The sequence below is a fragment of the Bactrocera oleae genome, chromosome 3 (assembly GCF_042242935.1).
Source record: "Bactrocera oleae isolate idBacOlea1 chromosome 3, idBacOlea1, whole genome shotgun sequence".
In the NCBI taxonomy this organism is placed as follows: Eukaryota; Metazoa; Arthropoda; class Insecta; order Diptera; family Tephritidae; genus Bactrocera; species Bactrocera oleae.
The window spans coordinates 49087020-49107644 of record NC_091537.1 but is presented as its reverse complement, the minus strand read 5'-3'; the positions used below and the strand labels follow the sequence as shown (position 1 = coordinate 49107644).

General features: G+C 35.2%; 2 protein-coding genes across 2 annotated transcripts in view; both read left to right on the top strand.

Moving 5' to 3' along the window:
• Positions 1 to 20625, top strand: part of Ir31a (Ionotropic receptor 31a) — a 980688-nt gene that overhangs the window by 746916 nt on the left and 213147 nt on the right. The window lies entirely within an intron of this gene.
• Positions 2238 to 3862, top strand: LOC118681205 (uncharacterized). The gene has a single exon (XM_036364878.2). It carries the CDS (start codon positions 2835 to 2837, stop codon positions 3450 to 3452), a length of 618 nt encoding a protein of 205 aa, XP_036220771.1. The 5' UTR covers positions 2238 to 2834; the 3' UTR covers positions 3453 to 3862.

The following is a 20625-nucleotide window of genomic DNA, read 5'->3' as shown; positions in this document are numbered from 1 at the left end:
GATGGCTTTCGCCAGTTATGATACAAGCCAAAATCCTAATACAAGAATTATGGTTAGATGGAACCGACTGGGACGAACAAGTAAAACCACTTCGTTTAGAAAAGTGGTCCCAATTTGCAAACAATCTAAACGATATCTCACATATACAAATCCCACGTTGGGTAAACTATGCCCCAGAGCACAAAGTCGAACTACACGGCTTCTGTGACGCTTCTGAAAAGGCATATTGCGCAACTATATATGTTCGCACACAAAGCGATATTGCGACCACAAGGCACTTACTAGTAGCAAAAGCAAAAGTAGCTCCGTTAAAAACAATAAGTCTGCCACGACTTGAACTGTGTGGAGCGCTACTACTAGCCAAACTAGTATCCATGGTGCGAATGCATTTAAACATGGCAAAATACAAACTATATCTGTGGTCCGATTCTGAAATCGTACTCGCCTGGTTAGAAAAACCACCACATGCATGGAAGACGTATATTTCAAACCGAACGTCTCAAATACTTGACCTAGTAGGATCAGCCACTTGGCGACATGTAGCCAGTGCTGACAATCCTGCTGATCTAGGTACAAGAGGGTGCAAACCCCTGCACCTTGTCACCACCACCCTCTGGTGGAATGGCCCCCGATGGTTAACCGAATCTTCTGATTCTTGGCCACAATCGCCCATGCGCAATATAATTGCCCCAGAAAGTCGAAAAATCGACTCCTTTCACGTACCATTGCAGGATAATGACATCCTGGAGCGATTTTCCTCATATCCCCGAGCACTCAGGGTAATCGCTTACATGCTCAAGTTCATAGAGCGACTCAAAATTAAACTTAAGGGAGTAACATCATTACACTCCTAATGCGATACAGTGACGCACCTAGACTTACAAAAAGCAAAGGTCGCTCTTATCGCATCTACGCAAGCGCGTTACTTCAGCCGAGAAATATCATTACTAAGAGAATCGAAGCCGATAGATAAAAAGAGCTCACTCTTAGTCTTAAATCCATTCATTGACACGAAAGGAGTACTCCGTGCGAATGGTCGGCTTGCCAATTCAAGCCTAACGTATAACGAACGTCATCCCATAGTTATCCCAGAGAAATCACAACTTGCCACCTTGTACCTTAACTATGTCCACGTGCTATTGCTACACGCAGAACATCGCCTCATGCAACAAATAGTCCGTCAAGAGTTTTATATTCCAAGACTCAAACCCAAAATAAAGAAATGCATTTTCATGGGCAAGATCTGCACTATGCATAAGCGGAAGATGCGAACGCAGATTATGGCAGCACTTCCACCGGAACGCTGTAACTTCGCTCTGCCTTTCACCATTACAGGTGTCGACTTTGCTGGGCCTTTTCAAATAAAGGCATCCATGTTAAGGTCTCCCACCCTCATGAAAGGCTATGTGGCTGTCTTTGTCTGTTTCACGACAAAAGCAGTGCACCTCGAGCTATGTACGAATCTGACAAAGGAGGCTTTTCTCGCGGCATTTGCTCGCTTCGTCGGACGACGTGGTTTTCCGTCAAAACTCATGAGCGACAATGGCAAGACATTTATAGGAGCTCAAAGAGCCACAGAAAAACAGTTCGTGAATTTTGTCAAACAAGTCTCACCTGAAATTGTACAAAAGTACGCTCCCCAAGGTATTAACTGGCAGTTTATCCCTCCAAGCGCTCCTTATATGGGTGGTTTATGGGAATCAGCTGTAAAAAGCTTCAAATCCCACTTTAAAAAAGTAGCTGGAAACTACAAATTTAATTATGAAGAATTTACAACATTATTAATTCGCATTGAAGCCGTTCTCAATTCACGGCCACTTACGATACTCTCGCAAGATCCCTCAGATCTCACAGCCCTAACTCCAGGGCACTTTCTAAAAGGAGCACCCATTCTGGCCATACCTGAGCCAGGCGTGGAGTCGCTGTCCTTACATAATAGATGGGAAAGAATTAAAATTCTCCATCATGATTTCAGCCGCCGATGGAAGGAGGAGTATATAAAGGACCTTCATAAAAGGTACCGCTGGAAAACTCCCGAAAAGGCGCCAAAGCTTGGAGATTTTGTCCTAATCCATGACGATTGTCTCCCCCCTACAGAATGGCGGCTTGGTTGCATAGAGAAACTACATCACGGTTCCGACGGTCATATACGAGTAGTTGACCTCCGTACTCGAACCGGTACGCTAACCAGGCCGCTCGTTAAACTCTGCTTCCTACCAATCTCAAATAATAGCGAAAACGCAAGTAATAAAACATCCGTACAATAATATTATATACACGCAGAAAACAAAATATCCGTCTAATAACCTAAAACCGAAAAAAAACCGCAAATATAATGTTCAAGATTTAAGTACATTAGAATGCAGTCCTGTACACAATTAGCAAGGACACAAACCAATGCCAGTCAGCTGATTGCTGAATGCTGAATGATCAGCATAATTGTGTCCTCCTTTTAGCATTGAATTCTTAGACTAGTCACTCCACTCTAGCGTAGGGAATGTAAATGGGAACTATCCTTTTGTATATGTAAATATGTATCATATGGCGTGATGCTATATCCCGTTCATCAAAATGTATATTTAAGAAGGAATTGAATAAAGAAGCGGCCTATTCCGTGACAGACGTGTGTAAGATCCAGACGACTTCTCTTTTATTTGGTGGAAATTGATGCAAATATTATACATATAATAAATCACCACAATATATACTAATACAATAATGGGTGGACTAAAACGTCCCCTACCAACCAAATAAAGTTTGTTACATTTTAAAGGATCCATTATCTATATCACTGAGTCATAACTAAACTCGCTCTTTTTTCCATACAGGTAGGTATGGACGCTGAAATGCCAGTTACACCCTCGCCAACCATGCGTTCGGCTGTCACTGTGCCGCGCCCTGCGACTACCCCCGTAGCAGCGCCACGAACAACACCAGCAACAACTGCACCGACAGCTCCACGACGTGCCACGCGCCCAATGCCTATTTTAGTTTCAGAGCCGCCTCGCCTCCGCTGCCCACTCTGTAGCCGTTCGCACCGGCTGCAGCACTGCCCCATTTTTAAGGGTATGACACCCAATCAACGTCAGCAGGTGGCCCAAGCACATGGGCATTGTTTGAATTGTTTGGCCCAGACGCACGACACGCAGGAATGCGTGTCCGATATCGTGTGCCAACACTGCGACAGGCCGCATCATACCTTGCTGCATCGAAACCCAAGACGACCTGGCGCACGGCCCTCAGTACCCCGCAGCCATGATGCAGGCCGTCGTCCACAGCCAAGCCATGCAGCACGACCCCGTCAACGACAAGCACTCGCCGCACCCCGTTCTTGGCGTCAGCTCAATAGCACCTCAACACGACACCAACCCTTAAGGCCGCATCCTCGTCGCAGGACAGGCCTCAGCAACGTCGTAGCAACGTTGCAACAACTCCAGCGACTGCTAGGCTGAACATTCGCCTAGGGGGGCCGAGATGGCTAAATGAGTTCAGCTTCCCGCCCTAATGCAGTCAACAACACCGCACAACACATTACTCATACGACAACACAACACACCACTCATGCGACAACACAACACACCACTCACACGACAGCGTAACACACCACTTACAGGACAACACTGGCACACCACATCTGGAAACATCAGCACACCCACACCCCACGCACCAAGGCAACCTTGCTGGAAGCAGCAGCATACACCCACACACAGCAGAATAACTCTACACACCAACATGAACAAAACCAGGGAGGGCGATCGAGCCGAGGTTCTTTTCCATCGAAATCGTCAACAGGGAAGTCGCAATTGAAGTTTCGCCTTTTTTTCACGGTCGCACATCCCGATTATAACCTTTTATTCCTCAAGTGACGTTATAAGTTCTTTTTTGGTTTGTTGATAAGATATCAACAAATTTATAAATAAATTTCAGTTTTTACAACTACGTGAGTGTTTAGTGGAACGAAAAAGTGGAAAAGGTGAGAACAAAGGTACAAAAATAACTAATGTGAGTTATTTCAATGGAAATGAGACAGTGTGTTTTACTCATAACAAGGTACCTTTGTGTCTTAAATGGATCAAATCGGGTGACAATTTTACCTAGCCACCATGTAACTAATATCAGGATTTTGATGGTATGTGAGGTACCTTAATGAAACAGTGGGAGCATTTAATTAATATGTGGTATTGGTAACAACTGATAAAATCGGGTTAATACTACCCTCAACTTCCATATACTACTTATAATGCTTTTCGCTATTCCAACCAGTTTCATACCGAATATGTCGGTCAGTGAGTATTAATATTTTTTATATATAAAATTGCTTCAAAATATGTGCCCGAGTATAGCTGAGCAATGCCAAAATTAATATCTATCTCTATATATATATGATTTCCGTCTTTGGTTGATCAAAATGTGATATTGTAACGAAATTAAATGGATAGTTTTCTTAAAAATTATGTGGTTTGACGCTGAATTAGAATGAAATTAGTATATAACTTGGTCTAGACCTCACACCTTCATATAATGAATTTCGATTCTTTGGTTGACGTTTGCCACATAAGCTTATAATATAAAATTTAGCCACTTTGGTAGAGTTAATATCACATCCATACTTATGTATATCTCACTTCAAGCAATACGACTGAGACTAAGTTTATGGCTTTTTATATAAGTCAAGAAGATACCAAATTTGATTGTAATTTAATCACGATTTCATTTAATAATGGATGGTTAATTCTTTCTCAACATTTTTTTACATAAGATTTTGCTACATTTGAAGGAATTTCCTGCCTTTAATTCAAGCGAATTGCTAGAGTATAAAATTCTCGGTTCCGCCCTAGTACCCATTATCGGGGATATATTGACCTTACTACATACTTTATGTAAAAAATTCAGACTTCCGTTTGGCTTTATATAAACGTAAAATAGTAGATATAAAATAGTTTGATGCCGAAAAGGTGTAAAATTGGGCCACGAGTTTCCCCAGCTCACATGAACTAATTATGGTATAATTTTTTTCGTTAATTTGATAATATAATGGAATTAAATGAACAGTTTTTTAAAAAATAATGTATTTTATCGCTGCATATGAATGAAATTGGTTTAGACCTTGTAACCCCAATATACTGATTTCCGCTCTTCGGGTAAAACAACAACCTCATACACCCCTCATATTAAATCTAACTTTTTTGATTCGGCTTATATCCCATATATTTTGTTTGAGTTAAGTAGCTTCTTTTTATTAAAGCTAAAATTTCAGAGAAAAAATAGTTTTGACACTAAATAAATCTATGATCAATAACATAAGTTATTAAGCTACCAAATAATAATCGAATAATGAATGTTGAATTCTTTCGCAACATGTTGCAACAGAGTATAGTTTTGTTCACCAGACGGTTGTTTGCATCACCTAAAACTAATCGAGATAGATATAGATTTCTACTACTTATATTTCTTCTAATATTTGGTTATAATCAGTGGGGATGGGTATATTTTCTCAGCCATCATATCGAACTTATAACAAAATATACCAGACAACAATCTAAAAAAGTTTGTTAGAGTGCTGGTCGCACGAAATAAATATTAGTAGTGTAGTATCAAAAGGGCATAATATCCTTTTTATGTTAAAATAGATAAACTGCGACCTCATCGGTTTACATGCTTGTAATATGAAGGTCATATGGTGAGCTGTCAACTCAAGAAAATTACATTTAAGTACTTTTTGGGATTTACCCAGAACCGTTGGCAGCTTATGAAAGGTTTAGATATTAAGACAGAAAGAAGCAAATCTACATACCTGCTCTACATATGTGTATACCAACTTAATTATATGTAAGTTATTGTTAATTTAGCCTAAATGAGCACACCTTTCAAAATAGGTAAAGCGTTAGACAAAAGCAATTTACGGAGGCGTTTTTCGAGCACTTAATTTTAATACAATGAAATAAACTACTAATTTCTAAAACATAAATATAACTAAATATTATGTATTATTATGTTAGTGAATATTTATGTAATATATAGATGTATAAAAGTAAATATCAGTACATTGTGTTTGTAGTTTCAGTTACACAAGATTACTTGACCAGCAACGTGCGCTATTCAAAGTAATTTCAGTGTAATTAAACTACTATTATAAACAGTGGCGAGCAAACACATATAGAGACGTCTAAATCAAATCCGCTCTGAAAAGCAAAGCAGAAATACTCTGGGACAAAGTCAGGTTCGCCTTCGTAGAGATAACCAAGTCAATAGGCAAATTGAAAACGAAAGGTAATGTTATAGAAACTGATTATAGTGGCAATTTGACAGATTTCAAAATCATTTATTTCCAAAATATAAAAATGAGCCCTACTGAAATATATATGTGCTACGGCGGATTATGGTTTTCACAGCAAGTTCGCAAATTAAATTTCGTAACTATTGCACAAGGTCACCCGAATGCTGTATCCGCCTTCTTTTTAATGCAAAAATTTAATTCGGAAGATGGAAATTACAATTTTTGTGCTACTTGCAAAAATGCGATTGTAAAAAGAACGTTCCAAAAATATGTTTGTCTCACGGTCTAGACTTTCCTGAAATACCGGATTGTTTGAAAGGTTTAACCCGAATTGAAGAACGTCTCATAATGCCTAGATTGCCTTTTACGACAATCCGCGCGTTAGGATATCAAGGTCAGAGTTGTCTCAAAGGTGCTGTTGTTAATGTACCAATTTCTGTTAAGAAATTCACTTAAGTAGCAATTTGGAATATAATCATGTATGCATGATGGATACCATACGCCCCGAAAAAATTGTGGAAGTTTTGCAATTCATAGTGAATACCCCTCTGTATCGTGAGCACAATATACATCTTAATAAGAACTAGATTTCAGATTTTAAAGACCAAGAAGAAGTTCCGTTTGTTACATCTGCAGAGGATTCCCCATTGGTTCAATCTTTTCATGCGGAACAAACTTCTAATGAAAATCCCTCAGGTAATTATATTCCCACGGCTCTTTTACCTTCAGAGCTAAATTCAGACGGTCAAGAAACTCTTTTGGACAATATTCCTTGGACTTGGACTATAACAGTTTAGTAGTAGCGCCAGTTGAAGGACAAAGACCAATTGCCACAATTCAAGATAGTAATTCAGAAGTGTTGTCGTTTGGAACAATATACGTTGGGCAGAAACGTACATGCTCTGAAACATATAGCAAGATAATACGTTTTGAAATTTGCCGTTTTGACAGAAGAGCGTGTACCATTCCAAAGTTGTTTTATGATTACAAAAAATTAGAACTGCTACAAATTAAGAACAGTACATCCATTTGCCTTAGAAAGTTTTCAGGCCGCAACCGAGTTACTTTATCGGCTGCAGAGTCTGAGTGGGTTGAGCTTTTGATCATCCTCTCTAAAACTGTTGATTCTAAAGATATTTCGGAAGAAGTAGCCAACAGTTTAACAACTCAAGTTTGATTCGGTCAAAGGCGGTTACTTGTGCTAGATATTTTTAAAGATCATGCCGGTATTTCTGGAAAACATTTTGTCAAAAATTTCTACTGGAGAGTGGAGTTTCAAAAAGAGCTATTGGCTTAATAATGCCCTCAGGATAAACCTTCAAGATCCTCAGACATTCCCTGATGTCACTAGTTTTATTGACAATTATATTTCTACAGATGGTTCGGTCAGCCACTTAGAAAATTATTTGGGTTGTCAAAAGCATAACTACAGTCGGTCTTGTACTAGAGAAATAAGAGGACAACAGCTTTGTTGTTGTGGTATACCATAGCCACCAATGCGTTCAACTCAAATACTGTTACCTCTTACAGAAAAAAGTCAAAACTCAGAAAGACACAAGGGAAACCTTTTCAAAACTCCTGTCTGATAGTAGAATAAATATGTCTTTTGATGACTATTTGTTAGCCCTTAAATCAGGTGTATCAAACCCCAAAATTTTTATAAAAAGAAAATTACAGGATTGTTTTATAAACGCTAATGCAGAAATATTTATAAATATCTCTCGCCCTGAGAAATGTGTGTTCGAATGGTGAAACCTAGAGCGGAACTTCAGAACCTTCCTTCAGGTTCGACTGAAATATTCGTATCTGGTATTTTAGACCGTTATGTTCAAGGATCCGAATAGTTAGAAACTCATTGTTTTGCTGATTTTGTATTTATGTATAAATATTTTAAATCTAGCAGAAAAGCACAAGGCATTGATCATGAAGAAGAAGAGAAGAAATACGTTAGCGGTTTTGTTAAGAAACGTACCAAACCTTGCATTATTCGGTATAGAATGTTTAACCCAGATTTGGCCAAGGTTGATTATTTCCGCGAAATGCTAATGCTTTACTATCCATGGCGGAATGAACAGCAAGATTTCATTGAAAACGATAATGAGCACACTTGAATAGCACATCGTATTCTAATTGAGGAAAATCAAAGAAAATGTGATGTGACAACAATGTAAAAAATTTTCTTAGAGTAGCACTCTTGGTATAGAACAAAAATATCTTTCTAGAAAAAAATCCCGTAAAATAAATATTAGTAGTGTAGCATCAAGAGGGCATAGGCATTTTTATGTGAAAATAGATCAACTGCGACCCTATCGGTTTAAATGCTATTATCTATTTCAGGTTTGCGACACATTTTAATATGAAGGTCATGAGGTGAGCTGTAAGCTCAAGAAAATTACATTTAAGTAATTTTAAGATTTACCCAGCGCCGTTGGCAGCTTATGAAAGGTTTAGATATTAAGACAGAAAGAAGAAAATCTACATACCTGCTCTACATACATTTTTCCACACTTAATTTTATGTAAGTTATTGTTAATTTAGCCTTCATGCGCAGACCTTTCAACATAGGTACTATAAATCCTCCTGTTTTAAAAAGCGTTAGACAAAAGCAATTTATTGAGGAGTTTTTCGAGCTTTTAATTTCAATACAATGAAATAAACTACTACATACTTATGTGCACCAGTATACCATAGTGCCTATATACCGAACAGGAAAGGAGTTATAGCAAGGACTCAATTATAGTGAAAGAGAGCAGCACTTGGGATCCAACTTTTCATACCCGGGCGGACTGAATTTATTTATTTATTTATCCCAGGATACAAAGTACATATTTCGTACAAAGTATGCATAGAGGTGTTACAAAACACATAGGCCTGGTAATATTAGTTTATTATAATCAAGTACTAATCTATTAATAACAATGTCATTTATAACGAAAAACAAAAGAGAACATAGTATTTTTAAATATCAGTGTCTACAATCCACTCAGTTATTTTCTTTTTGCTTGCTTTATTTTTAATATTTAAAAACTTTAGACTCAGAGATAACATATTGTAGTATTTAATTGCTATTTCGAGTCTTTGTAAAATATATTTTGAATAATCTTTGGTAACTGTAACGGTTTAGCTCTAGCCTTACCTTTATATTCAATAAATACTTCTCTACAATCGGAATAATGATAACATAGTGACTCAGAAATAAATTTATTTTTAATACCCAGTACGGGTGTTCTCTCCGTTTTATCACATAAATGATTAATTAATTTATCTTGTATTTTTTTAACACTTTTTTAACATTTTTATAACTACCTCTCCAGGCAATAATTTCATAGTTGACTATACTATCGAATAATGCGTAATAAATGTAATTAAATTGAAAATAACTTGTTTTTTTTATGACTTCTTTGATATGAATATGCCATCTCATGTGACTATCAAAATACTTGTATATACCTAAGTATTTACAATTATCAGTTCTTTTAATGGTCTTATCATACATTTTTAACTCAAACATTTCTGGAATGTCTTTATATGATCCGAAAGTTACATAGTTAGTTTTTTCAACATTTAGAATTGAGTAATTATTACACATCCAATTCCCTATTAAACTTAACTGCACATTTATTTGTGATTGAGCTTCCGCCCAAGATTTACCTATACATTTAACTATTCTATCATCTGCATAAGGTGCCGAACAGTTTTCAGGTAGTTCCTTAAAGATATCATTTACATATGGAAGATAAAGCAGTGGTCCCAAGATTGTACCTTGCGGCACCCCTATTTGAACTTTACATGATTTGATTGTTACCCCGTTAACTTTAACTACTAGATATCTGTTTTTATGGGAGTCACGAATTAAATCAACAGCGATTCCTCTGATTCCATATCTATATAATTTATCCAGCAATAAAACATGATCTACTGTGTCAAAAGCTTTCGTTAAATCCAGGAAAGCTATCACTGTTGAATTATTTTTATCAATATTAGTGTATATAAAACTGGTAATTGCTACAATTGCATCCTTAGTGCCTTTATTTTTTAAGAAGACATATTGATTTTTCGCAACAATTTTTGAGTCTGTTATGAAGTTATAAATTCGTTTATGAATAATTTTTTCCAAAATTTTGCTGTTTTAAAAATTAAGAATATTGGACGATAGTGATTAGTTTTATGTTTGTCTCCTGATTTTTGAGATGGTAGGATTTCTGCACATTTTAATCCATTTGGCCATATTCCCATAGTTATACAGTTATTAAAGATAAATTCCAATGGTTTACGAATAAATTTACTTATTATTTTTAAGACTTTAGTGTTAATTCCATCAACTCCCCCAGCTTTGTTATTTAGATTTCTGATTACTTTTTCAATTTCTTGTTCATTAGTTGGCTTAAAAAAAATTGACTTAGCATTACCGTACTGTTATTTGTTTTTTTTTTTTTTTCATTTCAGCTGCTAAATCTATACCCACATTACTAAAAAAATTAATAAAAGTGTCAGCAATTTCCTCAGAGTTAGTGATCCTTACATCATGTTCGAATAAGTAGTCTATATCTTTAGATGCCTTTACATTTTTACCTAATTTAGGATTATAACTCCATAAGTCTTTACTACAGTTAGATTTACTATTTATCGAATTACTCTCATAATTACATTTAGCAATTTTTATTACTTTGTCCAGTTTTTTACAATAAGTATTGTATTTAGTTTTAAGTTCTATATTATCTTTATTTTTTTTCCATTTATTATATAACTTCTCTTTAGTACGACATGACTTCATAATGCCAATCGTAATCCCATTTTTACGCTGTTTAAATTTACGCTGTTTTGGTTCTACATGAGCATTCTTTTATCAAATTTTGTATTTTAGCTATGAGACTATTAGTAGCAATTTTTGGATCCTGTATATTTAATATGTCTTCCCAAAGTACATTTTTACTATTTTTCTCCAGTATTTTATAACTGAAATAATTCTTAGGTTCTTTATGATTTAATAATTTATACGTATTTATTGACAAAAACAAAATATAATGATCAGTGATCATTTGTTTATATGTAATTGATTTTACGTTGGGAATATTTGTTTTAACGAACATATTATCTATACATGATCCTCACTATAAGGCCTGGTATTATTATTAAAAAACGGTACATAATTCATATCTAAAACACTTGATAGTAGTAGATCTGAGTGATAGTCTACATCATTTAAATTTATATTGAAGTCTCCAACTAATATATGATTTTTAATCTTAGAATTAGTATCCATGTAAACTTTTCAATTGTTAATAAATTCATCCTTAGGGATGTCATGACAACTGTACATTCGAGTTACCTGTAAATTTAAATTAGTGTTAATACTAACACATGTAGAGAGAAAATTGCAACGCCCGATAATATCTTCGGATGTGGAGTGTTTTAGAGCATTTGAGACATACATTATTACTCCATCTGCCTTATTTATACTGCTTTGATTATAATGTATGCTATAACCATTTAATGAATATAATTTATGTTCAATTAAATTCCACGTTTCACTATAAACTATAACATGTGGTATTCATATTAGACTTTTTAGCAAAAGTTCAAGTTTTTCAAAATTCGCATTCAGACTTCTGATGTTGATATGAGGTATGAGAATGTCACTGACAGCGAACTTCTTGTTTAAATCTTCTAGATTATCTACAAAATTCTCAATAATACAATTCAAATCTTGATTACTATTATTATTCATTTTTGGTGAGAAAATTGTGTTTTATTAGGCAAAGTAAAAAGTTCGTTCGGTTTTATATTGATTTTTCAAAAGAATACCCCCTCTATTGGCAAAAAACTCGGAGAGCCAATTTTCACAGGCCTCTCTTGAGGCCAACTTCTACCCATTAAGCGCGTTCGCCATGGACAGGAAAAGATGGTAATCACTTGGTGCCAGGTCCGGACTAAGGTGGGTGCATTAGAGCCTCCCATCCGAGCTTCTGGAGCTTCTGGCGTGTCACCAAAGACGTGTGTGGCCTGGCGTTGTCCTGATGGAATACAAATCGGCCTCTGTTGATCACAGATGGCCTCTTCTGGATGAGTGCTGCCTTCAAGCGGTCCAGTTGTTGGCAGTAGAGGGCCGAATTGAGCGTTTGGCCATAGGGGAGCAGATCGTAGTAGATGATTCCGTGCCAATCCCACCAAACACACAGCAAAACCTTCCTGGCCGTCAATTCGGTCTTGGCCACCGTCTGGGCTCTTCCCCGTGCTTTGACCACGACCGTTTGCGCTCGATGTTGTCGTAAGTAGCCCATTTTTCATAACCAGTCACAATCCGCTTCAGAAACGGGTCAAACATCGAGCTTTATTTTGAATCCAAGGCTATGAAAATGGTTGCAAACAGTTTTCTGGCTTACCTTTAGTTCCTCAGCAATTAAATAAGTGCACACGTGACGGTCTGTTTCCACTATTTCCATCGCAATTTTCGACGACAGGCCTTCCGACGCGTGATGCATCTTTGACATCTAAATTACCGGAACGGAACCTACCAAACCACTTTCGCACCACCATAAACTAAATTAATTTTTTCAGCCGCTTTGGCTGCTTGTCAACTTTCAACTGTCAAAAACAAACTTTTAGCGCGACCAAACACGTTTTCAGCGCCGTATAGTATAACATGATGCGACACGTACTTTTAACTTGACCTAATATGTTCTAAGTTGATGCCCTCTTCGGTTCATGGACTTTACCAAAGTGAGTCGGAATCTGAGGCATTGGAGTGTAGTCTGTTGATTTCACAATGTTGTTGTATTTGAATTTGTTTTCCTGCACAAGTTAGACAAGCTTATTCATTGTTACATTTTTTGTGGCTGTGATTGGTCCGGCCACATTTAAAGCACATACTCAAGTCAAAAGCATCAAACACACGACAGCTCTTATGGCCAACATAGGTAACTAGAAGACACTTCAAGAATTAAGCTACGTTTTTTTTTACTATTTGTAAAGTCAGCTATAATTTTAAAGTCACCATCGAAATAGGTGCTGTTTCTGTTACAAATATCATCAATTAGTTCTTTTTTGCTCATGTCACTTTCTATATCAAAAATTTCGATTTTGGGATCATTCATTTCCTCCTGTACCACTTCAAAATTTTCACCTAGTTTTTCAGTCAGTAGGTCTTTGGTTCTTGAGACCTCTTGCTTGCTTTTACACTTAACTATCACTGCACCCGATTTTGTTGTCATTGATGTATCTAACATTACACTGCTGCTCAAAAATAACTTAAGATCTTCTTTTTCGTGCTGTTTTGCTATTTTTTTTCTCTAGTTTTCATCCAGCGTGGCATGGTCGGATGAAGTTATGTTTTTACATCATCATGATCCGGACACACAATCAATCGCTTACCCACGTAAAAATCTCTTTTAAATATGTTGAAGTCACCTTCGTGATAAACACATTCACATATAATGCAAATTACGATTTTAGAAATTTTCATATTTGAATGACACTTAAAAGTTTCGTCACACTTATCACCAAGCTGGACAGCTTCGTCCCTGTTCTTGCTTGCACTTTTGAATTTTGCTGCAGAAATTTTCACCGCACATTTTTCATTTTCGCCGTCTCTTCCAATCACCCCTTCTTCGTTATTTTGTGCTGCTTTCTTTATTATTCTACACTTTTTTGTTTTCCTTGTGTGTGTACATCCAGCTAGTTGAGTCAATAGCAAGTTAAACAAGTAAGGAAGGGCTAAGTTCGCATGTAACCGAAGATTTTATACTCTCGCAAAGTCAAATTGTATACTCGTTTGAGATTTCTTTGTGGATTGACTGATATTTTCGGTTAAGCAGATCTCAAGATATGGGTTTTCACCTAAAAGTGGGCTATGCCACGCCCACTGTCTAATTTTGAACGCGGGTTCTATAAAGTCATCTCATACCATCCCAGAGATAAAATTTAATGTCTCTGGCGTGTTGAGTGCTTGATTTATCGCGCTTTCGCGAGTGGGCGGAGTTGCCACCCGATTTCAACTATTTTAGGTAGAGGTTCTAAAAATATTTTCTTGCAGTGAATTTTGTTATTATAGCAATAGCGGCTTAGGAGATATGCACATTAAACTTATTAGGGGCGGGACCACGCCCACCTAAAAAAAAAAAATTTAGCTGCAGATACCCCTCCCTAATGTGATCCTGTGTACCAAATAATAGTCTTGTATCTTATTGTGGAGCTTAGTTATGGCAATTTACTTGTCTTTACTAGCAACAGGTTGCAAGAGTATAAAAATAATGCGTATTCAACTTTTATATTAGAAATTGTTTCTTCTTCTCTATTCAAACTGAAAGTCTCATAGGTATATGAATTACATAAGTATTTTATATATTAAGCCATTTATTATAATGATTAAGCCTAGATTAAGTAGAAAATCTGTATTACTAAGTCGTCTTCAGAATAGAAAAGAAATGAGGGTTCTTCGTGCAAACTCTTTATATAGAGATAGTGAGCAGTCACAAAAACATGTAAGTCACGCTTATCGTAGGTTATATTCTGATATACGTCTGTCCGAACAAATTATAAATACAAAACAGCATAGAAAGATGCGGGCAGATCTCGAGATACTGTCTTTTGAACAAAATTTAAATACTGTTCAACATAGGGCAAGACGTCTAAATCAAATCCGCTCTGAAGAGCTAAGCAGAAATATTCTGGGACATAGATTCGATCTGTTGAGCAAGTTGTAAATACTGTTCAACATAGAACAAGGCGGCAAGATCCACAAATTCGCTCTAAGAAATACTCGAGGTCATAGATCTCGTTGAGCAAATCCCGAGGTTCCTTATGATGAACAAAGTGGGACCACTATGGATTATAGAGAACTTCGCGCAAGAAATCCTGAGTATAGGAATTTAGAGCGCATTCGTGATCTAATGCAAAAAGAACATGCAAGAAGAAATTTTGATATAAGGAGAAAGGTGCGTCATAGAGAAACACAACGTCGACAGCTTAGTAGGAGGGGTGTGAGGGAAGAAATTTTGAATCAGAGACTTCTTAGACAAAGTCAGGTTCGCCTTCGTAGAGATAACCCAGTCAATAGGCAAATTGAAAACGAAAGGTAATATTATAAAAACTGATTATAGTGGCAATTTAACAGATTTCAAAAACATTTATTTCCAAAATATAAATAAGGGCCTTACTGAAATATGTATTTGCTACGGCGGATTATGGTTTTCACACCAAGTTCGCAAATTAAATTTCGTAACTATTGCACAAGGTCACCCGAATGCTGTATCCGCCTTCTTTTTAATGCAAAAATTTCCTTCGGAAGATGGAAATTACAATTTTTTGTGCTACTTGCAAAAATGCGATTGTAAAAAAGAACGTTCCAAAAATATGTTTGTCTCACGGTAAATTGGTCTCAAGTAAATTGGCTCTGCTCTATTTTTTGGTAAATTTAAATCTCTTATTAGGTCATTATAATCTTCTGTAGTAATACAATGGTGTTTTGGTTGTTTTGGGAGGTAAAAACTCTTAATCGGAATTACTTTTATATGAACTCAGAGATGAGTTACTTTTTTGAGATAGATTCTTTGGTGGCTCAGGTACTGGTCGAGTCAAGTCAGTCATGTGGAATTGGAGCAGAAGAAGATGCAAGGTCAGGATATTCGAAAGGTTTTTGCATTTTTGCCTCTACGTCGTTTACTCGGGTTAACAATACAAAAGTTGCAATCATGGACATGGTCCTTTGGTTCACGCCAAACTCTTGGTGTCGCAAACTTCATAGACCTTTTTTCACCTCGATACCAGCCTAAAATATAGAATTTAAATCAATTTCTATTACAGTAGATTCGCCGCTCAATTAAAAATCGGTCACCTTACAAACATCTTTTACAATAACCACAAGCAACATGTGGAGTCCCTGATTTATCTTGATTTCGAACAGTACAGATAAAATATGCTTCATAGGCATCGCAGAGAACTTGACATGACTTTAACTCATATTTAGTGTCTCTAACTTTCATAAATTAACCACATATATAACAAAATGCATCAGCATCGTATTTACACTTTCTCGATGACATTTTATAGTTTTCTGGATATGTACGAAACACCTGATCGTTATTTATCACTTGAGTGCCATCTGGAGGCACTCTCTGAATATAAAAACTCCACTCCAATCTCGCGGTATTTTTGAATGCATTAAAACTAATTAAAATTTTTAAAAAATGTAATAAAGTGTATTATTATTATAACTATCGCAAAAGCAAACTTTATACCAAAAAAAGTACTTTCTTTTCGTTTTTATGTCTAAATAATCGAAAAATCATAGTATAAAGTTTAGGACAAACAACAATTATTTTTTTGTTGGCCCGTGAACTGAGAGAATTGAACACAAATAAAGCTCTGACAACAAGTTTCAGTTTTATGAATTCCCGAACATCAGGACATCAAATTTTATTCCATAATCATAATGTTCAGAGTCTTCACGCTCACATCAATGATATAAAAGCGAATGTTCGATGCCATCTTCAAATATTTTATATTTTGTAGAAACTTGGAGTTATCCTTGCGAAAATTTTGATATACCAGGATATACTCCAATTAACGAGCTGAGGATAGATACCACGGAAACAAGCAACAGAAATAAACGGGGCATTATAATATATGCAAAGCATAGCATAGCTTGCTCTATAGAATCAAAGGCTGTAAAGAAAATTTATTCAGGCCGCAAAGTTTTAGAAGCGGTTTTGTTTAAATGTTTCAGTATTAATTTTCTGGTTCTATACAGAAATTCAGTTTTCTCTGTCAGACATTTAATTGTAGAACTTCAGGAAGTCCTTACTTCTCAGTTATGCAATCAAAATGTGCTAATTTTTGCTGCTCCAAGAAAAAAACTTTAGTTCTCTGTTTGGTGTAGAATATTCAACTACACCTGCCGGTACACAAATTGATTGGGCATTTTCAAGCATGGATCCTTCCCATGTTAATGCAATTACTTTTGAGACAGTACACAGCTATCATGACAGTATTTGTGTCTCTGCTTCGAACTAAAGTTTTCAGACTTATTGCAATAGTTCTTCATTTTTTTTTCATATATATGTATATTAAGAAATGGTATAGCAATTTTGGCAGTAGTTTTTAAGACAATTTTAAGAAAAATATGTATATAGTCTAATTAGGAAAATTTAAATTATTGTACATGTATAATTTGTTATTATATAAGACATTATTGTATAAATATATGATAGAAATGAAATAGTATAAGGAGGAAAGAAATATAATTTGGATATATGTATAAGAATCTATATAAAAATGTATGTTTAATATTGTAAATATTATATACAAATTAATACAATAATATAATATTTAAAGTTGTTAATATTTATTGCTTTTAAGCTAAACATTTATAATATATATCGATATAACAAATAGAAAATTTTATTCATTGTCCAAAAATTTCTCTCTTACTCCTCAATACAATTGTAATACATTCTATATAAAATCAGTTATAAGCGTATATAAAAAACGCAAGAACGATCTGTCATAATTGGAGTAAATTTAGTTTACAAATTGCTCTAATTATTTTTACTGTGAATGTAAATAACTAAGGCAACAGTTCCTACTTCTAATTATTAAAATATATAAAGAAATCTCAAACGAATAGACCATTTGACTATGCTAGAGTATAAAATGTTCGGTTACATCCTAACTTAGCTCTTCTTTCTTGTTTTAGTTATTATTTATTAAAATTTCACAAATTTTCTTCACGAACTTAATTTGTTTTATTAAAATATTTATTTATTTGTTTTTTTTAACCGTGCCTTTAGACTTATGGGTTGTTGAATTTATTCTTTCTTCTTTTCTTTTTTTCCACCTTAGTAGAACAACCGAAATGGATTTACAATCCAAGTTTAAACAAGAAAAACACAAGCGTAATGCGTAATTACTTACGAGAGCCGAATTATAAAATTTAATTTATTTTCCACTCGTGGTTCGTTTTTTCGAATACTTTGGAGTATCCTACCGACTGCGCCAGTGACGTTTATGATGAGCCGAATTAACGATCCGTCATGTATACTAAGATCAACGCTAACAATCTTAAATAAAACGATGGATGGGGAGTTCACGACAATTTTGTTGTTTGAATATCAGCTGAAGACTTCATGGTACATAGAAATATTAACAGTACTAGGTTATTGGATTTTATTTATATCGAAATGTTATGCTTACATATGTGAAAAGATTAATTATTTGCTATGTGTCTACGTATTGCCTAAGTAGCTGAGTACTGATTGAAATTTGGGCGGATGCGCAATATCGTAAATTTTTAAGATGGAATCCACTTAAGTGGACCACCAAGGTTGGTCTTTTTGTGTAAGCAGGTTATGGATATAGTATGAGTACTAAAAGTAACACTACTCAACCAAATTTTAATTTGTTTTTTTTGGCACATGAAAGTCATATCAAATTTTGAATGTACTAGGGCCAGTAAACAATAAAATGTGAATGAAAAAAATAAATTGACACGTCGAGTTTACTTGTGAAATCAAAACATACATTTTTAAAAAAAGTGCAAACATCAGATACTTTAAAATTAAATTTTGTTTAATATAGAAAAAATACTTATGACATCTTCAATCAATATCTTCAATAATAATCTGCTAACATTCCTGCCATCCATTTCCCTTCATCCATTAAGGAAATGTTTTGATGAACCTCTGGCCATGTTGGCCAAATTTGACGGCAAGAAATCTATGTGCATATGTATTCTTAAGGACATATTTCACCCAAAGCTTTAATATTCAACAATATTTATAATGTCATATAAGTTTATTTATTAAGTCTTTGTAATTTTTCGATGTTCGGTTTCCTAGAAAATTTTAGGAAACGTTCCCAAAACATTTCTAGGCGAGTTTTTCCTGATCGTTCAGTTTTTCTTCAAAGTTCTTACCCTTTATCAGTTGCCGTATTTGTGGACCTACAAATATTCCCTCTTTAGCTTGTTCTTCGCTTTTGGGAATTTCTTTTTCAGATATACAAAACCGCTGTTATTTTTAGGCATAGCTTTTGCAAAACTTTTTTCAGGCCGAGCTCTATGAGCAATGGTGGTAAAAGAATGTCATCAGGGCTTACTAAAGGATAATCTTTAACATTTTTAAGGCCTTGAATCACTTATACAGTTGTATAAATGAAGTTATTTAAGACAAGTACGGAAGCACTAAGTCCGGGTGTAGCCGAACATTTTTTACTCTTGCAACTTGCAAGGATCAAAAAATGTTGCGAAACAATTCAGTATTCATTATTCAGCGAAATCGTAAATGGATTACAATCAAATTTGGTATTTTATTAAATTATATTTTAGGTCACAGACATACTTAGATTTACTACTATATTTTACTTCTCGTCAGCTAAAATTGTATCATCTTCAAATGAAATACTCGTATGTATATGGGATATAAACTCAACTGAAGAAGCTAAATTTAATATAATGAGTTGATGTGAAAACGACAACCAAAGGATCGTAATTCATTATTTTAGGGATATAAGGTTTGGACCAATGTCTAGACCAATTTCATTCATATTAACACACAATTTTTAAGAAAACTTGTTTATTTAATTTTATTAAGGTATCACATATTTTGTCAGATGGATCGGAAATTAAATATTACACAGGCTATATTAGCGACAAAAAAAGGTATAGGCTGATCGGGCTAATTTTGACACTACGGAGGTATACTTGATATCATATTTTTAAACAATTTTATAAATATATAACTGACATATTGAACGATATGTTCGGCATAAGGTTTGTTAGAATAACGAACATCAATATATGTGGTATTTGGGTGTTGCGGTAATTGGTAAGAAAGAGATTATCTCCGAATTGCAATGATATATCTCACAGATTTCCGGTAATAAGTTAGCACCAGGCAGTGGGTCCCCATATTCGGTAACTGATGGCTTGAATAGTTATGGTCCGATTTTGACAATTTTTAGACGTAAGATGGTATACTTCAAAGGCATTATTTGTGTAAAGTTTTGCCCCTATATATTTTTTGGTGCTTCATTTGTATTCTGGAAAGTGTAAGAAACATATGGAATTTAAAATTGTGCTATATGAGGAGGAGGCGTGATTCTATTACAATCCAATTTGGTATCATGTCAACTTATTTGAAAGGTCATAGACTGATTTAGTTGTATTACTACATTTTAGTTCCCGTCAGCGAAAATTATACTTAAATCATTTTCAAATGTGATATAAGTTCAACCAAAAATGCTAAATTTAATATATTGAGTTGATTTGAAAAATGTCAACCAAGTGATCGAAATTGATTACATTAGGGATATGAGGTTTGGACCAAGACCAGTTTCATTTATATTGAGAGGAA